This window comes from Anser cygnoides, chromosome 3 (assembly GCF_040182565.1).
Source record: "Anser cygnoides isolate HZ-2024a breed goose chromosome 3, Taihu_goose_T2T_genome, whole genome shotgun sequence".
Lineage (NCBI taxonomy): Eukaryota > Metazoa > Chordata > Aves > Anseriformes > Anatidae > Anser > Anser cygnoides.
Window position 1 is genome coordinate 101,306,602 of NC_089875.1, and position 22,936 is coordinate 101,329,537.

At 40.5% G+C, this 22,936-nt stretch overlaps 1 protein-coding gene across 8 annotated transcripts in view; it reads right to left on the reverse strand.

Annotated features, from left to right (window-relative positions):
* The window catches only part of DLGAP2 (DLG associated protein 2), a 467,238-nt gene that overhangs the window by 427,284 nt on the left and 17,018 nt on the right, over positions 1-22,936 (reverse strand). For 2 of the 8 annotated variants that reach the window (XM_066994830.1, XM_066994825.1), the window contains exon 2: positions 1,989-2,098. The exons of the other annotated variants lie outside the window; for them this stretch is intronic. In XM_066994830.1, the coding sequence (XP_066850931.1) occupies positions 1,989-2,003 (15 nt within the window). In that variant the 5' untranslated portion in view covers positions 2,004-2,098. The remainder of the gene's footprint in view (positions 1-1,988; positions 2,099-22,936) is intronic. 8 annotated transcript variants of the gene reach the window in all.

Below are 22,936 nucleotides of genomic sequence, written 5' to 3' on the forward strand. Positions count from 1 at the left end.
ATTCACAATGTATTTCTTACTGGGTTACTTTTTATATGATAACATATATCTTCCTCCTCATAATGACACAGATTTACATCTCAAGCAGCTCGCCCATACTAATGGCCAAGAATTTACTTTGCAAAGCTGACCACAAACAGAGCTGTTAAAACTAATAGCCTTCAGTATTTTACAGTTACTGAACCTATACTATAAAGAAAATACTAAGATTTAAACAATCTGAGGCATGTATCTGGAAAAGATGGGCTTGGATTAATTTCCTTTTGCATACTCAAGGTTCTCTCCATGAAATTCCTGCATTGCCACTTTAATTCCTCACGAAACACTTCTCATGCTGAAATATATTCTTAAAGAATGTGAGACAAGTAACTTAAACTGTGTTTTGTACTGTATCCATCACCTCTTCACTTTCATTATTCATTTCTCACCATCATATTTTTACTGTGTAATTAGAAACTGAAGTCAAAGCCTAGAAAACAGACGGCTTAAACAGGCTTTGTAAATGTCGCATAACAACTGTTCTGTGATCAGAGTTTTCAGATGAAGCTTTCATCCATATTTTTAGATATACTTTTGATAGTACATGGAGACTATAGAAATATTAACCAACTAGATATGACCACACAGAGAAAATGGAACCTACACAGCTGTATAAAATCTACTAGGTGTATATTGTGCCATACTTGACGTTATTTATAGTTCATATGGTTTATAATCCACCCTACCACCAGCTACCATAACCCAAAATTCAATTTCAGGTCCTACTCTTCTACTTACATGACCATGGCTTAATTAATTATTAACAAAAAAAAAAAAAAGGAAAAAAAAAAAGAAAAAAAAAGAAAAAAAAGCCTCCACTTAGTTCAAGCATTTTCAGAATTACAGTAACATATTGATTTTTTCAGTGTAATAAAGCTAAATCAAATCCCAGCAGCACATGAGCATCTAGAATGTACTTAAGGCTTAAGAGTTTTTATTTCTTGAGCTTTAAGTTCAGGGGAAAGAAAACCTTGCACCAGAAATTTATGGGCATTCCGTAACATTATTCGGTCAATTAAAAGTAATATAGGTAACTAACACATACTCTCATATTGCTAGGAGAAGGTCAAGTACCCTGAATCTGATCTTTTTCTTATGTGTTCTGTGTCTAGCGCAAGCAGAGGAGGATAAAGCCGTCTTCTGTACAATGGGATCTTGCCTGGGAAGCAGCCACACTTTATCGAAAGCAACACTAGAGGGCATTGCTGTAATATTCTTAGCCTGGAAGCTGACAACTTCAAGGCATCTCTTCCCATGAATGTTAATTGCCTCCACTTTTAACAGAATTGGTCTGTTTGTTAGCTGTTGCAATGCTGAAGTGTTAGCCATAAAAACTTCACTGCACTGAAGCAGCCAACGAGCTTTCTGGAAAGCGCTGTACTGCGCTGGGCCTGCTGCCGGCAGCCAAGGCCCGTCAGCAGACACGAGCCAGTCCCTTTGGGCCATGACCTGCCACTTCTGTCAAGCTACCACTGGTCCTCCCCACGTGTCACAAGTAACCCACGGCTGGCACCACCTCAGGGCACACCCGGGGCGGTTCTGGTTGCCACCGTCGGTGCCCAGTGGTCACCAACCGCTTTGATCCATCAGCAGGGCCTACAGCTCCCACAGACAGCCCCACCAGAAGCCCCCCCTGAAGCTAGCCCTGTCAAACCGATCTCAGCTGCAATCCGTCTCAGCTGGGAGGTTTTAACAAAGTGCTCGGTGGGTTTCTATGCGGCAGAGAGCCAAGGAAGGAGGGTTTGGGGCAATTTGGGGAATGTCACCACGAAGGGAGTGGTAAGCATTGCCCAGGAGCAATGACCTCTTCTTGGTCTCACCACCCCAGAGGCAGTCAGTATTCCTTGCTGTTCCCACCAGCATGCCGAGGCCCAAAACTCATACGGTGTTCTCAGCCCACTGTCTTTGCCAGAAATAAAGGCTTTTGCCCTAGGAGCTTAAAGGAGTACCTGAGATGTCCCCATAATGTGTGAGTCTCGTGCCTGCTGCAGGCATTCCCACGTAGCAGCAGTAGGTGAACTCGTGGTAGCTACTCTGGTGCTTCAGAGGATGAGAAATCCTAAGATAAGGAATGAATAGGAATGGGGAAATGCAATAAAAAAATGCAGAAGACCCCAGCCCACACAACCCCCCCCCCCCCCCCAAAAAAAAAAAAAAAGAGAAAAAGAAAAAAAAAAAGGAAAGGGTTTTAAATTCATATTGTGTGCACACAGAGCAAAACCAAAAACATGGTCCCAAGCAGCTTTTAATTCAATTAAGCACAGCAATGTAGCATGAAACAAGGAAGCACAGGGACACATACTGCATGGCAACAATCATACTACAGAAAAACCTTTCTGATGTATTCAGTTTTGCTATAGTATACTGCAAAGGTTTACAGCAATCTTTTTGCTCTTTACATGCAAGGTACAGGAAAACTGCAAAACTCTGGAACTGTATGATCTAATCATTCATTCACAAAGCATGTTGGACATTATCTTTTGAAAAGATTAAATTAAAGAAAGAGCTGAGCTTGTTTAGGATAATCAGCATTGAAGCACAGGTAATAGAAGTCCAGTGAATGGAAAATGCAATGTATTACTATATTGAACCCTCCTCTACTCAACTCAAGAAATGTGATACAACAATGGAAAAAGGAAATGTTATGTCATTAACAAAAATGAGTTAAAATAATGATGCTAACTAATACCCAGAACCTCCTGGGTCAAATCAACAAAATCACCTGTGCAGTCAGACGAGTTTTATATTGGCATAAAAATAGATAGATAGATAGATAGACAGATAGATAGATGCATAGATAAAGCATGAAGGTGCACTTTTGGGGAAGATTGTTTCATTTTTGATGAGAAATTTGCAAATAGAAACACATGGAAAAAACTATATATTGAATCTGATGTATTTGAAAGTCATCAGACCTATTGTGTGTACCCCAAGAGCTGACCCACACATGAGCAGGGATCATGTTTGGACAACAGTGCTGTTAAATCAATACATGTCAAAGCTCTAGGGATATCCAAGGGACACTTTGAACAACATGGCAACTCAACTGACAAACAGAAACTTACTAATCTGCCACAGTTCAGGCTCATTGCATTATATACTCACACCCTGTCCTTGGTTCACTAATTGATGAAACAACAGAAGCTGAATTTCATGGCAAAATTTGATTATCCCCAGCTGAAGCTTCACTGAGGTGGCCCTGAGGGAGTTCCCTGGGAGCTGGTGGCAGATGCGAGGGCTAGGATACTGACATATTGGCAGCTATTTCTCCAACTGTCTGTGAAAGGAGCTAAAAAGTAAGGAGACAGGAAGAAAAAGCTAATAACCTGGACCCGAAAGGACACGGACAAGTCCTCAGATGCCATTATTTGTACAGTATTCAAGGAATTAAGGTTTTGGCTTTCTTCCATTATGCTAAGCAATGCAGTACCTCTATTCCAACTGGATGCCCAGACATCTCGAGTCAACAGCATCCAAAATTCAATATTCTTTTCTATTCTACTCAGTGTTTAGGCTTCCTATACCATATCCAGAGAAATCAGAGGTACCTAACAATGTGTCCCACCAAGGGCAGTACACCAAAGCAACCTACTGCAGGCTATGGAGATGGGTATATTTTGCTACCACTTTTTTTTTTCTTTTTTTTCTTTTTTTTTCTTGAATTCAAGCACTTTCCAGAAAACAATGGGGAGGAATTTCATTCTCTTTGGGGACTGATGCACTAAGCCCTTAGCCCTGGATCCACTTTAGGAAATATTTTCTTTTTTCTTTCATAATCTTTAGATGTCCTTTCTTTCATAAAAGATGAACAGAGAAATCTGACTTGGTAGTGGCAAGATTTGTGCTCCATAAAATATTTCCATGAATTCTCACTGTAAATATGGCCACTCCTACATGTAGAAGCAGGTGGAGCCTTACCAACAAAAACTTGTTACTTCATCTGTTAGGACTTGCTTTGGATTTGTATACCTACCTCCTGCCTAGAGTTCTTTTAAGATTTAATTCTTTATGTGCATTCTTTGTAGACCAGGCTGCATTAAGAAAAGAGCTGTCTTACAAACCTGTAATCCCACGGAGCCTGGATGATGCCCAGACATGACCAGAAACCCCTGCAAGAAAGAAAACTGAGCCGCCTTCTCAGCCACACCACCCCGAAGACCTATACAACAGCTGAAGACCTGGAACCACTCACTCCTAAGATAAAAGCACCCTGAGGAACATGGTGACCTTTTAATATCAGGGATATCTCAGTTCCCTCCTCCCAAAATACAGGGCTGCATCAGGGCTACTTTCAGGGGGTGCTCCTGCAGGCAAGCAATGTGGATGCATAGCGGCATTCGCCTTCATCTCATCCTGAGGCTGCATACAGCAGCACAGAAACAGCCATAAACAATTTTGTTAGATACACTGGCATTTAAAACTGAGCTAAGCTCTTTGGTTTGATTTACAGTAGAAATGGAGCATTTTTATTTTAGCAAAATCAAATCAAATCTAAACAATTCCTACTCAGAAGCCAGTAAAATCATTTTTTCCATAGCCTTTAGAAATGAAATGTTAGTTTGACTTGCCTGTCAGCACTGAACACTGAATTACAGCTCATCTTCTCTCAGTCTAACAAATACTATTTGCACATACCAAGTCAGTCTATATGATGTTGGAGAATTCATCGTTGCATCCCACTAGTTTTCGTCTGTACAGTGTAGTCTACATTCTTGCTTAATGCTTATTTCCCCACTGCTTCACTGTACGCTGGTTCACAGAGAACAGACAGGCTGGCTTATATGGGAAACAGATTTCACCATTACAGGATGAAGTGGCAATTTGGCTTTCTCTGAATTTTATCCCAAACTCCACTGAGATGACAAAAACAGCATTGACTAACCGTGCTACCCATGGCTACGATGGGAGGGGAGCGAACCCCCAAGGTCTTAAAAATCTTCTCCTCCACCTGTGTTCCCCTATCTTTGGAGACAAGCTTGGAGACAGGATGATGAGAAATATATGTGAAGCTAGTAATTCCCCATTAAAAAGTATAAATATTACTTGTGTTTATCATTGTTTATATCATTAATTGCTGTTTTCGAACAACACACTGGATTCATTTGGATTGGACTGGATTGTATTGGTTTGGATTGATGGAATTAGTTTATCTAAATTGGATTTATTTCCAGGTGCTCCCCATCCCTCAGTGCGGAGGGGTTGAGACCGATCACCCTCCTGGCATCAGCCTCTCTGTCCGCTCCTCGCCTTGTGCAGGGCCAGCAAGCAGAAAAACAGTGGACTCTTTGGTTATACTTACTTGCTCCTGAAGCTAAGCAAAGGCTAGCAGAAAATTTTTATCATCTTAGAACTCAGCTGCCTTTGAAGCATACTGCTGCCTGGTGCAATGGCTACTTTACATGACCTTATATGATATATACAACATAGATCATAAGTACCATACATCACAGTTTACATTCTTCTTGCTGAGAATATCACTGAAAATCTAGTCCATGTTTCCTAAAACTAACGATTTGCCTGGACCACTTCAGTTTTGTTGATAAACTCACCAAAGTATATAAACAGCAGTATATTCACCAAAATATTTTCAAAGGCTCTTTTTGGAATAAGGACTTTCCAGTACCATAGGACTATAGAAGAAGACTTTCTAGCATTACAGGCCCTTACTCTCACCTACACTAGGTCAGTGGGAGGAAGCGTGCTACCAAGCAAACAGATGCAATGCTTGCAAGAGGCCCAGAGAATGCCCCCATAGCTTCAAGCACCCTACTTGGAGGTGAGAGGCCATTTCTCTCAGGCAGGGCAAGAAGATGCCTCTTGTGAATACCCCAGGATTCAGAACAGGACTAAAACCACAACAGGGTGTTGACTTTGTTTCAAAACAAAACCTTAAAATAAAATATTTTTTTTTTAAAAAAGGAAGAAAGGGTGTCATAATATGTGCTTAAGAGAAGTTAATGTTATCAGAGCCTGAGTAGAGGAAGGTCCCCACCATATGCATCTAAATCTTGCAAAAGTCTAAAATTTAGGTCACATCTATTTAGGACACTGAGCATCCCTTCTGGCTAGTTCGACAAGACTTCACACTGAGCTACGTGAAGAGCTGTCTTGTTCGACATGCTAGCCACTTCACATCCAATCCTGAAATGCTCTTTTCTCCCCAGGTACCATATAAAGTTTCCATGGGCTTCATCTCAGGACTGAGGACTCTGCTCTCAGGAGATGGGACCAGAAATAAGGAACTGCAGTGCTGGGGATGAGTGCACACATCTTTCACAGTGGCATTCCTGAGATCTCTCAAAGTGCTTCGTTGGCAAAGGTGCCTAAAAATGAGTGCGCTACTCTAAGTCATCTGAATAGCATGCTGTGTCTTTGTGTAAAGAAGAGTCTGGCCAAATTTATCTTAACTATAGACTTACTATTACTTGGGTCCTATATTAGGAAAATCCATCGGGATTATTAGGAATTTTTTCTCATATGCATATGCACAGTCAGTTCTTAATTCTCAGCGTTCTTAAATTAGTATTCCTCCAAATTGCCAAGCCTAAATTCCTCCAAACAGTCATTATATGAAAGTTTTCGCATGAGCCTATGATTCATTCAGTCCTGTGTATATATACATATATCCTGTGTGTATGCCTGATCCTATGCCCCCAATGGTTCAGGAGAATATAGATGCAATTTCAGAGGGCCACTTGTCTAAAGTATCCTTTGAAGTATGAAGACTACAGGATATGTAATAACTCAAATAAAACCACTACATCTAAGAGCGGGACAGCATGCATCAGTTTAATGTTTTCCTTTTACTCTAATCTAATGCATTACCCAAAGTGCTTACTAGTCTTTGAACTAACACAAAACTTGGGGAATTTTAAAGTAGGAAATACAGGAGATAAATGGAAGGGAAAGCATTTCATCATCAGATGGGGTTGTACAACTACCAGATTTAGTGTAAAAATTGACATTTATAAGCTCACTGTTTACATTGCAGTCTAGTTTTCAAAGTAGATTCTGTATTTGGGCATTATTTTAGACTTTGGCCCAAGCAATAGCAAAATTACAAAAGGAGGATTATTGGGATAATACGTAGCAGGAGGGACAAGCATAAACAGGCAACGGTAATGTTTAACTTGTGAACTAAAGCTTTCTCCTTCCACTCAATAACTTGTGGTAACGTCGGCACAGGAAATATATGTCCTCACTGCTAATATGGAATACAGAAGGTGTTTTTCAGTTCTTTTCACAGAGTAGTTCGACTGTCTAGTTACCCATGTGTGGATCCACTGCAGGCTAAGGAAGTATCGGGTATCAAAAGTTATCCAAACTCGAGAGAAGAAGCATGCTGGAGTGAGAAACAAATCAGCTATAAACCGCTAATTGTTGGAAAAAAAAATCACTTTCTTTGGAACATAGTGAAACTGAGTTATTACCTTCTCATTTGCTCAAGTAGCCATCTTGCACTTCAATGGATTTATTGATGAACAACTTAGAAAAAGACCTAGTAAGTACCTTGGAAACTTTAAGGCACATTTTTATTGTTCACAAGTGAGATCCCTTGAGCTTGCAACACTGCTGCAGATGAATAAGCTGGGTGACCATATGTGAAGAATGTAAGAATTTACAAGCTTAGGCTTTCCCTGCTTATTTCCTTATTATTCAAATTATACAGGTAATTCTCTTGAATATTCATGTAATATATACACAGATATTTTATACACAAATAGATTACACAAATATTCAAGATAATTACGACAACTCTTTTCTTTCATTGTGGGAGATCCCCATGCATCAAGGAAGACACTCACCCTTGTAAGCTATAAATCTGTACCTATTGTCTCTGCACGTGTGTCTCAGGTCCGGAACAAAACTTTAAAATGCCTGTTTTGTTTACTTATTTGATAATTGTTTGTAAGGATTAGCTAGTGTTATTTTAGGCACAGGTAGAACACTTCATGAAAACCTTTAATTAGGTATTATTAATATGGTATAATTGCTAAGTGATATCTGTGGACAATTTATTCAGGAGAGAAAGTGAATGTAAGACTTCTAAAAATAGAGAAAGAGAGACAAAAAGAGAGACCTTTTCTTGTGCAGATTTCAGACTGCAGTGGGTATGGTCTCCACCCCAACATTTTTTTAATACTCTGTAAAAGAATACAAAGATGCTCTCCATTTGTAATAAAGAGAAGTGAAGCCGAGGAAGGTGTTTTCAAAATATCAACTTTGAAAAATAAAATTCTTTACATCATCTTATCTTCATCTTAAAAGAAACCAACTTTTAGAAGTTCTAGAACTCTTAAACACACTGTGATTTATTTTTTTTTTTATAAGCACATCTTTATCTCCGGACTCCAAGGAGACCATGCCCTTGGTATGATTTGGAAATGCTTCATTTAAGGGAACATTTTATTGACACTGAAATGTGAGTATATAAGTAGTAGTATAACCTTTTATGTACATTTGAATCTGGTTTCGATGTTATAGCAAGCTTTTATACAATAATTGTTTGATGCTGTAATTATGAAAGTAGTAAAATGTTTTATGTTATAGATACAGCAAGTTAATCTGCAGAATGAGTTTGTTATAGAGCAGCAGCAATGACTCACCTCAGCTACCAAAGACTGATGAAATAATGTAGGGGTAGCACTGGCAGAGGCCTGATACAGTGCAGGAAACCTAACGATGCTCTGAGAGGTTCCTCACAAATGAAAAACACTTTCAACTCTGTGGCATATGTATCAGCAGATTGCAAATTCATGTGCTGGAGAGGCTTCCAAAACAATCTCACAAAGACTGCTGAACACCAATGAAAGGGCAACAGTGGCTGGTATTTGAAACCAGCCAGCCCACCAAAGTATGGAGATTTTTTCTTCCTTTCCTCTTTCTTCAAAATGATTTGGGAAAGAAAGGACATGAGTTTCTCTGAACAGCAAAAATAAAGAGCAACACTTTCCATTCTAGCCTATGAATTTCCACAAACTAACTGGAGCCGCAAGGAACAAAGAAGAGAGAACAAAATACCAAGTAGCATTATCCTTCTACCAGCGCTTCTGCAATGAGATGGCACCCCTGAGACATTAATATCATTGCTGAAAGGGATTTTAAGCAATGCACAAGAGTGCAAGATCACTTGGAAATCACATTATTGCCTAGATTGGTTGAAGTTTGTCCTCATATACCTTACTGAAGTGAAAACTGAAAGTGGCCCTGCCAGTTGCATCAATCAGGGGAAAGCTTTGTTTCCTGTTGTCTTAAAGATACAGCCTAGGAAAACTATTGAGAAAATATTAAAATAATGCAACAACGCTCTCTGGGCTGGAGCAATAAAACAGCAGTCCATAGTGAAATTTTAAAATCAACCAATTTATGAATCAAAATAATTGGAAAAGGACTTTTTCAGAAGTGCGACGACTAGCTGTCACCTTTCTATGGACCAAATGGTTTTAATAATGAAATAACATTGAAACTTCCTAACCAAACAGATTGAATCAGTTCTGTATTAGCAGTCACCTGCATAAGTGCTGGCACATCCACAGTGGATGTTGACCCCTGCCCAAAACATAGCTATAAGTTGATGAGTTAGAACATCAGAGAGTAATAAACACTTCCAAATAGTTGTCCCAGACACAAAGCAGCAATCAAAAACCTTTCATGTTAAATGGTCTAACAGGCAAGCTATTGAACAACCATCACAGACTAACTGGACATCTAAGGAAAAAAGGAAGTTTGATGCAAAATTTCCCCTCAACTCAGCAGTGGTGAGGCTGCACATCTATACTGTGTCCAGTTCTGGGCCTCGCAGTACAAAAGCTACTGGAGCTACTGGAGAGAGTCCAGCAAAGGGCCATGAAGACACTGAAAACACTGGAGCATCTCTCCTATGAGGAAAGGCTGAGACCTGGGACTGTTTACCCTGGAGAAGAGGGGGCTCAGGGCTCTCATCAATGTCTACGAACACCTGAAGGGAGGGTGCAAAGAGGATGGAACCAGGCTCTTTTCAGTGGTGCCCAGTGCCAGGAGAAAGGCAATGGGCACAAACTGGAACACAAGAGATGTCCATCTGACCATCAGGCAGCACCACGAGGCGTGGCGGGGGGTGGCTGTGGGATGGGGAGCTTCCCAGCCTCTGTTCCACAGCAGAGGTCTGGGAAGGGTAGGAGAGGTGCGAGGGAAGATGGGGAACGGTGGGGCCGGGAGTGGTGCTAACCTAAACGCCGCTTTCTGGATTGGCTCCAAGGGGACCTGTGACTAGCGGGAAGGAGCAGACATGGTACTAAGGGGAGAGGAGGATGCAAAGTCACCGAGAACTGCCTAGAAATGTTAGGAACTGCTACATTAAAAATAAGTAACCTTCTTAAATTAACGTGAATTCGCTTTCTCCCTTGAAAAGAGAAGTCACTCTAATGTGTCTGGATAAGATAACATACAACCAGATAAACATACAAATTGACTATGGCTTTCAAGTACTTTCCTTTAATGTTTTGTCTCACTAGCTAAATGCTTCCTACATAGTAGCTGGGGAGTAGCAAGATGAAGAAGCAGGAGCATTCAAGCAGACTTGAATAACAGCAGAGCTGGAACGGCACCTAGATTCTGGTAGCAATGTAGGTTAAAGGCTGAGCTTACATCCCGACACAGAACAGGCGTAAGACCTGACACTGGGAGGACTGGCTCCAGAGGGACCAGAAATGGGACAGAGATACTATTAATTCCATAACTGTGTCACCGGTCTCAAGCAAGGACTTATGGCCAGAAACTTCTCAGAACTGTACAAACCCATCTCATTCTTCTAGTCCTCTGTCTATACAATATATATATGATTGCCTACATCTTTAAAGATATGGCCAACCATTTTCTGGTATGGTAATACATCTTGAAATACTCTCTACTGATATAATAATAAAGATAATACTCCTTTACCGAAAGAGATGTTCTAAAAACTAGAAATTGTTCATATAGGAGGCACAGATTAATATTTTAATCTTTTCCCCACTGGTTACTGAGAAAAATGGTGTAATAAAAACAAAGAACTCCCGATTGTTTCTGAAAACCTTCTGAGCAAAAATAAATCACTTGAACTCCAGAGGTATTTTTGACAGTGAGCTAAAGGTGTATTATAAGAGAGTAGGAGGCTTGGTGGGTGAATATAATAGCTGCCTATCTAGGAGGTGCGTATTGGAATCTATACAGAGAAATGTGTCGTTGCCCCCATTTTATGGACATCAGCCAGAACAGCAGTCACATAATTCATTTCTGATCGCAATTCTGGTGAGTGTGGTAGGTTTTTTTAAAGCAGAGCCGTGTATCAGCAATAAACACAATTATTCAGTTAGATGGCAAAAGATGGTGTAGCACCTCTGCTCCCAGTAAATCCTATTTTTCTCATTTTCATAAGAACAGAAGAATTGAAAGAGTAAAAATTTTCAGTTTTGGTGTTCCACTTCACATTTCTCATCTAGATCTTCACGTAGCTAACTATTACTATCTCCTCAGTATTTTCTAATAACTTCTTAATGACCTAAATGTAAACCTGCATTCAAGCACTGACAGTGAAAAACGTTTTGCCCTATTAAGAGAATTCCTTTGAAATGCAAATAGTGATTTATCTTAAAATATTTTGTTAATTTATTGTGTAGTGCTAGTACATGTAGTGCATTATACACCAAGCTCTCTAGAGAGTCTTGACAAAACAGATTTAAAGGAGATATGAACTAAGATAATATGGTTTGGTTATACAAGATATTGTTAAATTCTCTTCCTGTCTGGGGTCTTTTCTTCTATAGACTTCTGTTAGGACTCTGTGAGGATTTTGCTTTGGCCAACTTGGCTAATACAAACAAAATTACAGTTGCGCCTCCACATTTACCATGGGCAATTTTGCTCAGATTCACGTCACTCATACAGTAAATTAAATAACCAGTAAATTGTTTCAATATTCTGAGTTAGAGATGGCTTAAATATCTTTGTTAATCTTTAATTATTTCAGCTGAACCTTCATTCACAGTGCAATGTAATCCATGACTAACACTTCTATTACGATTTTTTTTTTCTGCTGGAGTGTTCCTTACCTTCAAGACTCATCTTTGCTGAATCTTAGCATCTGATTTGCAAAGCCAGGGATGCTGTCCAAAAATATGTTCCAGTTTCCGTACAGTATGTACTCCCAACAAAGTGTTTCACATGCATTTTTAGTTAGTGCTCAGTATTCCACATTAAGCTTAGCTGTCAGTTCCAGCATTCATAATTACATTGGTTGACCATACAAACAAAGCTGAGGTCTGTTTGTTTTTCACTAATGTGACCAATATAATTAGCACTTCATGAGCCCTGCTATAAACAAAATATTGGGTCAAATCAGTTATTGGTATAACTCCATTGAAAACAACAGAATTACCCCTGAGAATAATTTAGCCTATTTAGTTTTCATTTAATTGCAAATACTTACCTGTAATCATCTGCTTATTAAAACACAGCTACATCCATTTTAGTTGATAGCTCTGGGCCACATCCAAAGGCCATCCTAATCAGTGGAAGACTTTGCACTGACGTCAGAGGAACTTAGCTTGTGTCCAATATATGCTACACTTGAGACTTTGAATTCCACAGCAAACACACTATTCATTATCTCGGTCACAGAGCTGAGGGTACTGAATTAATCTGAGACCACCTTTGCCTGACCAAACAGCCCTACGGCAAGAGAGGCTCAACAGCTGTCCCTCTCCAAAACCCACAGCCAAGGCAGTGTGATAAAACAGGAAAGGCAGAGGAGGGAATTTAGAAGTGGGATTATAAATCATCGCATGAAATGGCAGCCCAGAATAAAAAGGTTGATGAATACCTGGCAGTGCTTTATGCCATCTCAATACCCTGCTTTACTGCTTCCCCAGCAGAAGAAAGTCTTACACAAGCACCTCCTGTCACAAGCAAACAGGCACATTTAGGAGTTTATAGCAAGTCTTGTGGCCTAAATTTGAAACTTCTGATAAAAAGAAAGGAAGCACCTGAGTCTCTTACATACTATAATGAAAATACAATATGTTTCAAGGTGGGAGCCAAATGTTGGCTGCGACCTACAATGCCTTGTGTGATTTGGGACCATATTACTTGAGAAATTGCTTCTGTCCCTGTGAAATCATACTGCAGCCAAGATCCACAGGGATGTTCAACTGTATTTTTATGGTATAAATGAGAAAGATTTTTTTTGTGATGGGGTCTCAGTTTGGGATTCATTTACCCCCAGGGTTTCTGAATGCTCAGGTCTGTTAACCTTCAAAGTGTGCTGTAAAACTCCTCTCTCCTCTCTTTTCTTAGGCTATGGTACAAGGACATGCTAAAAGCAGTGGAAAATTCATGAGCTGTCCTCTAGTAATACTTAATGTCTGTTAACGTATAGAAAAGATAAGCAGAACACAGCTGTACTTGTTGCATTGCCTGTAATTACAGCTTACGTATTAAAAGGAAAGGGGCATGTAGGACAGGTGAAGGAAGAGTGCTGACTGGTGAGTTATTAAACCCAACTCACCAGTATTAGTCACATGGTAAGCTCAGAACTGGAAACTCATCTGACTATTCTGCCCCAAAACAGTATTGTCTTCCCTCTATTGCTACTTCATGGCTACTGTCTGCTTTAATTTCTTCTGTTTGGAAAAAGAAATCACTTACTTTAATTCCCTTCTCTATTTTCTCTCATTTCATCTCTGTCTTCTCTGTTCCTTTTCTCTCTTATTCTGTAGAATAGTAATTTACTTTTTTTTTTTTTTCCAAGAAGTTGATGACTTGAGGCAGGAAATCTTGGATGCAATTTAAGAGGAGGAACCTCCCACTCTTTGCTGACCGATGGGTAACAATCATAGCCTGGTAATCAGCTCTGGTAAATGTCATAATTTCCTCTGTCAGCCTGTTTCAGACTTTATAGTCTAAAGTCTCCATGAGCAACAAGAGGCAGTCTTGGGAGGAGCATGGGTTGAGGACCACTGGTCCCTGACAAGCAACATCCAGGAGTCAAATTCAGATATTCAAAGTAGTACTTTTAGCTCTAAAATCTATGAATCAGTAACGCTCTACTCTACACCCCACAGTGTCATCTTCTTTCTAGACCACAAGTGTAACTGGCCACTACACCTGCCCCACAGCAGTGCCTCAAGCAGGGTGAGCAGGCCACCCCCATGCCTCATGCAATGTAATATGCAGCAGAAACACCATTTGATGTGGAGAATTTATAGATAGGATAAGATATTTCTACAAAAGGAGAAGAGGGAAAGCCAAGTGACGATGGAAACACTGAAAGTTCCCATGACACTACGCTGGATATGAAGAATAGGGTTTCCTCAGTGATGCATCCTGCCCAAGAGAACTGAGTGTCAATTAGACTTGTCAAGATATCAGCAGAACTGCTTGAAAAGATAAAAAGTGACAGAGGACTCTAAGATATAATTCGTGAGGTCCAGGAGAGGAAATCTGACGCAAGAAAGGCCTGAAGAGAGCTAAGGAATAAAGGTACAGTGTGAAATTGAGGAAGCTGAAGCAGCATTTAGTCTGTGCTTAGGAACCTGTGCGGTGGTTTCACCTTGCGGGGCAGACAAACTCCACCACAACCGCTCTCTCACTCCCCCCACTCAAAGTAATGGGGAGAAAATACAATGCAAAAGGGCTCTAGGGATGAGATAAGGACAGGGAGATTGCTCACCCATTATTGTCACAGGCAAAACAGACTCAGCACTGGGAGATTAATGTAATTTATTGCCTATCACTAGCAGACTAGAGCAGTGAGAACTAAAAGTAAACCTTCCCCCCCATCCACCCTCTTCCACCTCCTCCCCCCCCACATGGGAAAGGGAATGGGGTCTGCGGTCAGTCCCTGATGCTTCGTCTCTACCACTCCTTCACTGCTCCTTCACGGTCACTCTCTGCCCCTGCTCCATGGGGTCCCTCCCACGGGATGCTGTCCTTCCCGAACTGAGCCTGCGGGGGCTGCCCACAGGCAAGCAGCTCTTCAAGAACTGCTCCCACATGCTCCGTACCACGGGGTCCATCCCCCAGGAAAAAACTGCTCCAGCACGGGTCCCCCACGGGCGGCAGCTCCCCCCAGACCCCCTGCTCCTGCGTGGGCTCCTCTCCACGGGCTGCAGCTCCGGCCCGGGGCCTGCTCCTGCGGGGGCTCTCCATGGGCCGCAGCCTCCTCCAGGCCACATCCACCTGCTCCACCGGGGGCTCCTCCACGGGCTGCAGCGTGGAGATCTGCTCCATGTGGGACCCATGGGCTGCAGGGGGACAGCCTGCTCCACCAGGGGCCTCTCCACAGGCCGCAGGGGAAACTGCTGCTGCGTGCCTGGAGCACCTCCTGCCCTCCTGCTGCGCTGACCTTGGGGGCTGCAGGGCTGGTTCTCTCACGTTCCCACTCCTCTCCCAGATGCTGTTGCACACCAGTTATTTTTCCCTTCCTTCAATCTGCTCTCCCAGAGGCCCACCCAACGCCTCTCCCTGGCTCAGCTCTGGCCAGCAGCGGGTCCCTTTTGGAGCCGGCTGGAGCTGGCTCTGGTCTGCCATGGGGCAGCTGCTGGGCTCTGCTCACAAAGGCCACCCCTGCAGCTGTCCCGCTACCAAACCATTGCCACATAAACCCAATACAACCTGCAAACATAAAACTATCTTAAACCACAACAGTTAATTAATTTAAGTGGGTAATTCCACAGACGGAAGTATTGGCAGTATTGGGTACTATCATTCTGTAGACTCAGAGATACAGGGAAGAAGCAGTAACCCTTAGAAATCAATTACATATTAATTTCCACTACAAAATACTTGCCATTTCCTTTGAAATGTTCTCTCCACAATTTTCTCATACTTCAAAATTTAGCAGGTACATAAATCAAGGGGGTACTTTTTGCCTTGTCTTGGGGGAAAAAAAAAAAAAAAACATTATTTGGAGAGGATCACAGAGCACTGACATTTCTCTTCCACGCCCCAGATACCACAGGACACTGCTGTCAGTGGTATTACTCGCTATTTTACTTCTACTATGCAAACATTGTTTTAGAATTAATATTGGTTAGGAAGAATTTCATAACGTATATATTTCACTCAGAACAATATTTGGTTCTTGAAAACACTTTTTAAGAGAGTTATTTTAGTGATACTGGGAAAAACAGCTAATAGTCTGTTATCTTGAGCACTGACCAGTGATGTGGAAAAGGCAAATTAAGTTAAGCCACTAATTCTATTCGCAGTAAGAATTGAATGCTGCCCTTTCACTTTATAGGGAAACACCCGAAGCATCCTGACAGTATTCAGTTCAAAGGAAATGGAAAGCTAAGTGCTGTCTGATATGGGTATGAATAAATTTAGTTTGTTTTAAATACTTAAAACAGAAAGCATCTAGAACAGCATTCCGAAATATGAAAAAGAGGGCAAAAAAAAAGGGAAGGGGAAGGGGAAGGGGAAGGGGAAGGGGAAGGGGAAGGGGAAGGGGAAGGGGAAGGGGAAGGGGAAGGGGAAGGGGAAGGGGAAGGGGAAGGGGAAGGGGAAAAGGGGAGGGGAAGGGGAAGGGGAAGGGAAGGGACTTAAATCAGTCTTATTGAGGTATATGATGATGTTATCTCAGTGGTCCAAGTGATTCCTTTCAGTCCTAGATACTGTATCCCTGACAGGGTAATTTTTAATGAAATTCTTGCTTTTGGGGCACGCCCATTCCAGTATTTCACCATTACAAAATGAAGCAGCCATGTCAGGTCAAAAGGAAAAAAAAAAGAAAAAAGGGAAAAAAAGGAAAGAAAATCATCAAATGTTTCTGATGCATCTTTTATGTCTTTTTCTCATGCCAGTCTTATCTGGCATGGTATCATTTTGTGGAAAAGGCACTTGTTGTTTTGCAGCCTTAAACAAGATGCTACCTATCTCTGTCAGCATGTTTGCTTTCTCACCGCTTGTGTTTTAGACCGTGTTACTCATGCAGATTTTAAGAAGCAAATACAGTCAGGACCTTTAGACATATGCTCTACTGCAATGCAAATAAAATATGAGAAATGCAGCAAAACTATGCCATGTAGCTACAGTGTCTCTCAAAATCATCCAAATACCTGTGCATACTGCTGAATGCATTTCCCACCATTCCCAGTTATCACCCATCTTCTCCCCATGACTGGTCTAACTAAAATAAATGCCTTCTGCTCCTATTGGATCAATTAATTCTTAAGCATGAGTGACAGAGAGTATGGTAGCTAGTATGTATGCTAGTGATGCACAATTCATTAAAAATATTAACATTTTTTAGTTACAGAAGGATCTAGACAAGTAAAATGAAATATTTGTTGTAAAGTTGTAAAGTCAGGAACCTGAAAGTCAGGGAACATGAAATACTTTTATTTGGACACTTCTGAATATGCATTAGGATGCAAACTGAAATTACACAGTGACTGACTGATGATCAGGAGGACTCCCATTTCATTTATTAAGTGTACAAAATAATTGTCACTCTGCAGAAAGCTATGTTAATGATTAAGGAAACTCTGTTGTTGCTAAGGATAATAACAGCCATACTTCACTAGGTATACACCTAAGAGGACATTAAATTACTTCAGAGAACATGATAAATGAAACAACACAAGAACATCCAACATCTAGGCCACATACAGAATTGCTCAGAAGAGATTCACCAAGCCCTAACTGCAAAGTACATGAGGGGCTGAAACTGCAAGCAAAGAAATATTTCCATGTTACCAGGGAAATCAAATGAATTCTATGCTCCTATAAAACAAACTGAAAAGCTCAAAGAAGGATAACCTTTTAATCTGTAAAGGGATAACAATATATAATTACAGATTTAGAAAGTCAAAACCTGATAGTGAAAGGCTTACATGGGATACATTAATTAAAATAGTTTTGATAATTTACTTTCCTTGCTGATGAGTAGTTTTTAAAACTATTGACTGGGAAGCTCTTTTATGCAAGTCATTCCTAAAGACCAGGATTAAATTCTGTAAGTCCCTACGCATGGTAGATACTTTCAAAGAAATACGAGATGCTAAGGCAGAAACTCGATTTATGTAAAGTGCTTTAATTTCTTTAATGCAAATATAAAGAAATTTACTAACTCAGGATTTGGCCAATGTCCACGTCCTTAAGACATTAACGCAAGAATGGCTACACCAGCTCAGAGCAGCGTCCATGTACCACTAGTGTCCTCATTTCACCAATGGTTAGCAGGGGACACTTAGGGAAACAGAAGAAGCAAAATGATCCTTCTCTGAATATATACTGGCTTTCAACAGTCAGCATGTTCAGTAAAGTAACTATTTTTGATCAGCAAACACACAGAAATCAATAAAAAAAACCTATATAAATGAAACTATTTATATGTGTAAAAACCTAGTCCAGTACAAAGAACCTTTCTGAATTTTGCCATGTTCTCCGCTCTTCTGGTTCCCCAGTTCCTTCCTAAGTCAACTCTGCACTTGCCATCTTTTGGATCTGACCTATGATGATAGCTGTGCATTAATGACCAAAATATAACTCCTTAAAGTCCTTAAAGTCCTTAAAGGCTGGAAGAACTGTGTTTCCAATAGCAGGTCCTCTTGGGATGATTAAGGAAATCATTAATGATTAAGGAAACTCGAAGCACTCAGGCTTTGAAATGCATTGTTCACAGAGAAATTCCCAGAAGCAGAGACATGGCTAAGTGATGAGGACTGGGAAGCAGTAAGAGTAGAGGAAGGCATGTCCTGTGAGGAGAGGCTGAGGACCCTGGGGTTGCCCAGTCTGGAGAAGAGGAGGCCGAGAGGCGGCCTCGCTGCTCCCTGCAGCTCCCTGAGGAGGGGACGCACAGAGGGAGGTGCCGGTCTCTGCTCCCTGGTCACCGAGGGCAGGACGCGAGGGAACAGCACAGAGCTGTGCCACGGAAGGGTCAGACTGGGTGTTGGGAATAATTTCCTTACACTGAGGGTGGTCAAACACTGGAACAGGCTTCCTAGAGAGGTGGCTGATGCCCCAGGCCTGTCAGTGTTCAAGAGGCATTTGGACAGGGCCCTCATGAATATGCTTTCCCCTTTGGTCAGTCCTGAAGTGGTCAGGCGGTTGGACTTGTTAATCTCTGTAGGCCCCGTCCAACCGCACTATTTATTCTGTTCTTTTCACTGAACGGAATACGGCTGGATGATTAAGAGCGTGACTGGAGTATGATAAAACAAATAAAAATGGAAAATGGGGAAGAGATGAAGAGAGCCAAAAACCATACAATAAAAGGTTTTGTAGACAATATAAGCTCTCATTTGATGAAGCTTAGTGCTGCATTAAGCTCTTTTATTAATGTGATCACATTTTGAACTGCTTCCCTATCTTTCATATATTGTAAGCTTCTTTTGTCAACTCTCACTTTTTACAACAGCTATCAACACTTCCAGAGTAATTTTTTTACTACAGACATATCCATTCAAGATTTCAAAAGCTGCATTTTATGTTCTTATTATCCTGAGGTAAATTTAGAGAGAAAATCTGAATAGAAAGTGAAGAGGTTGTGCTGCTAGTCTGCTTTTCATTCTCCATTTAGGACAGGAACACCTTGATTGAAAAGCAATCACATAAAGGCACGCTACAATATTTCAGAGGAGTAATCTAATTTTTTTTTCTTAGAGAAAGACAACCGTGATTGACAGAAATTTTAAGAGCTGGAATAACAATGCAAATTCATGTACGGACTAACAAGGCTCCCACTGAAATTAGTATCAGGACTGCAGCTTTACTATTGTGTCAATTCCCAATTCAGAGCCTCTGAAACACAGTTTTCCTCTTCACATATCAGCAAAACTATCACAACATTGTGATTCTGATGTCACTCCAATGGCACAAGAAATTATTGAACATACCTGCATACCAGAACATCTCAGTTTATCCTGTTTAGTTATTTACTTACATCTTTTCTAAGTGAGGGCAAGGTGACTATAATATACTATCAACTCAACCTGTTTACCCTCTGACCAAGCAAAATTTTCTCCACAAATACAAGACAAAAAAAAAAAAGGAAAAAAAAAAAAAAGGATTGTTCTGTAGGAAAATCACAGTGCCTGAATTGAGAAAACAGGTTAATCCAAAAAGATAGTTGTATATGAAGTCTTATAAACCTCCATGAGTTTACAGACACTTAAGTTTTAAAATAGATTTTGGAGTGGTGCTACATGTTATAGAAAGCTTCCTTTCCATATGGCCAGTTTAAAATATTTGTTAATTTCTAATATTTATCTCAGCGTAAATGCCAGTCATTTCATGTCCAAATATACACGATGACTTGCTATTTTCCCAAGAAACACGATGACCAAACCCTTATGCTCATCAGCAAAAGTGACAAGAAAAATCACTTGAAAAGAATTAGCACATTCATTCACAGACACAGCAGGGTTTATTACGCTGTACAGAGCATTGCCCTCACACAGCTTCACAGCTTTTGGACTAGAGATATTCCTATACAGTCTGGTTTACCTCCCCTCCATTTCGTGCAGTAGTTGCGGGCAAAGCAAATACACATTTGTCCACTGCTCCACTTAGATACACACAGGTTCTTAACAGGATTCATGCTCGTGTAACTCCCACAGTTTACCATTTCCCTTTTGTGTGGATTCACTTGCAAACTACTCACACTTCTGGCCTTTCTTCTTGCCTGGCATTTTCACTAGCAAAGACAAAGGGCTTGGAATTTGATACTAAATCCAGATTGGTACTAATGGACTTGCCGTTCCCTATTTAAGTACATTTGAACTTTCCTGACTTTAAATATTAAAAATTGATGATCAATTTTAAGATACAAGATATTAAATACATTTCTTGTGGCTACAGCACTTGAGTAGGTTTGAGGATATCTGAGTTCTCTGGCTATACTGACTTTACTTAGATTATTTATTCCTTAGGAAAAACACTCTGTGAATCGCTTAATATACTTTTGCAAGTACTATGGATATTCCACTATGCACCACTTGTGGTTTCACAGCAAATGTAAAGCTTAAATATTCATCCACTTTAATGTGAATTAGCAACATGCTGTTTCTTTTTCATATTTAAATCATTTTTTAGCCTCTGAATACAGAGAGGAATTTCAAAGAATTTCCGAGTAAATTGAGTGAACAGCATGTGAATAATAATGTTATTCAAAAAACAAAACTGTAAGATATTCAGCATCAACCTAGTCATTCGTTTCAGTAACGGAGTGATGCAAGTCCCACACATACAAATTTACTGAAATCTTACATGAAAACTTTCATAGTGTTTTAAGTTGCTTCACAAGGTTTCTGGGGGGATGGGGTATTTTTGTTTGTTTGTTTCATTGTTTCTGACCTCAGTAAAAGCTGGCAGAAAAATGTCATAATTCATAGAATCACAGAATCATCCAGGAGTTGGGCTCGATGATCCTTGTAGGTCCCTTCCAACTCAGGATATTCTATGATTCTATAATGCTGGAGAATAACAATAAATATTCTGTAAATCCTACTCATTAACTTTGAAAGACTACTCTATTTTCCTAGTAGAAGTATCAGGCATGACTGTGAAAGAAACATGGCTCTAGGACACCATACATAATTAGGATGTGAGAACTCAGATGAGTAAATCTGTGCAGTTCCAGCGTGGATGCCCTGTGCTTCCTCTGAAATCCTCATTGCTGCAAACTGTATAGAACGTGATTTTCTTTTAGATGAGAAAAACTCAGTGTTTAAGAGATCTAAATATAGCTGTTTACACAAATATGCCTACGGACATGCTAGGTGAAAGGCCATTCTTCTCAGGTGAGATCTAGGAATTAATACAACTGTTTAAATGCAACTGTTCCAATACTGCTTGAGATGTTTTTGGAGACAAAGCTAACTTTTTGCTCTGTGGATGGACTTCCTGAGTTTAAATGCCTCAGCAGTACAGCAGATGCAAGGCAGATAACCCTCTCCCCCATCTCCTGAGCATGCATACTGCCTTCAGTAATGAGTTGAATCGATCAATTGACCATGAAGACCTAACCACTTAGCACACTGGAACCCACTTTCATGTAGACAAGTAAGTTTATGGATGTTAGTCTTGATGAAAATCTTACCAACTGTCCACATGTGGATGTCCAGTGCCACCTGAACGCTCAGGCACCAGTACCCAAGTTGCATGCACAGTGATCATCACAGGTGTGATGCAGGACCTATAGAAGACCACACCTTCCTTAAGTGTCAGCTGGACATAAGCATGGGTACATGAGGACAGGATTGCATGAGATGTGTGAGGAAACTGAACAAAGCTCAGAGACCACTTTACGGAAGAGCACAAAAGTCCTAAAAATCTTCCTCAGTCCTGCAAGGCAAAACCTTGTTCATTTCCTTTCTTACTGCTCTAGATGTCCACACAGACATAATGGGTATTGGCCTTGTGTTTGTATAAAATGATGAAGCAATTATTTTGTATTTTTAATTAAATGAAAATTCTGATACAGCACTGTGGCAAATGCTTAGAGCAGACATTCTGAGACACTGAGTTAGCACACATCTGGTGTGCTAACTGTGGCTCAGTAAAATTAAATGTATATTTTTAAAGACAAAATCATAGCAGTTTTGCCCACGGAACAGGTAGGAGGAGATTCAGTTCTCCTACATCTGAACTACTCAGCCCCAGGCATCCTTTACAGTCAGTATGATCTGTTCAGACACCTACTTTAGAATGAGATTAATTGCACTTTACAATAACTAGATCTTGACTATAAAGAAATCCAAGAAGCTCAGATGGAGACATCTGCACTATATGAATTCCACATATTGTGATAAATGTAAATAAGACGCGTGTACTGCCTGCAATATTTTTGGCTGCAACAACACCCCTGCAGTTGCCATTTTAGATGGACTAGCATACCCTCCCAGCTCCTCACTGAATACGGAAAAAGCACTACTAT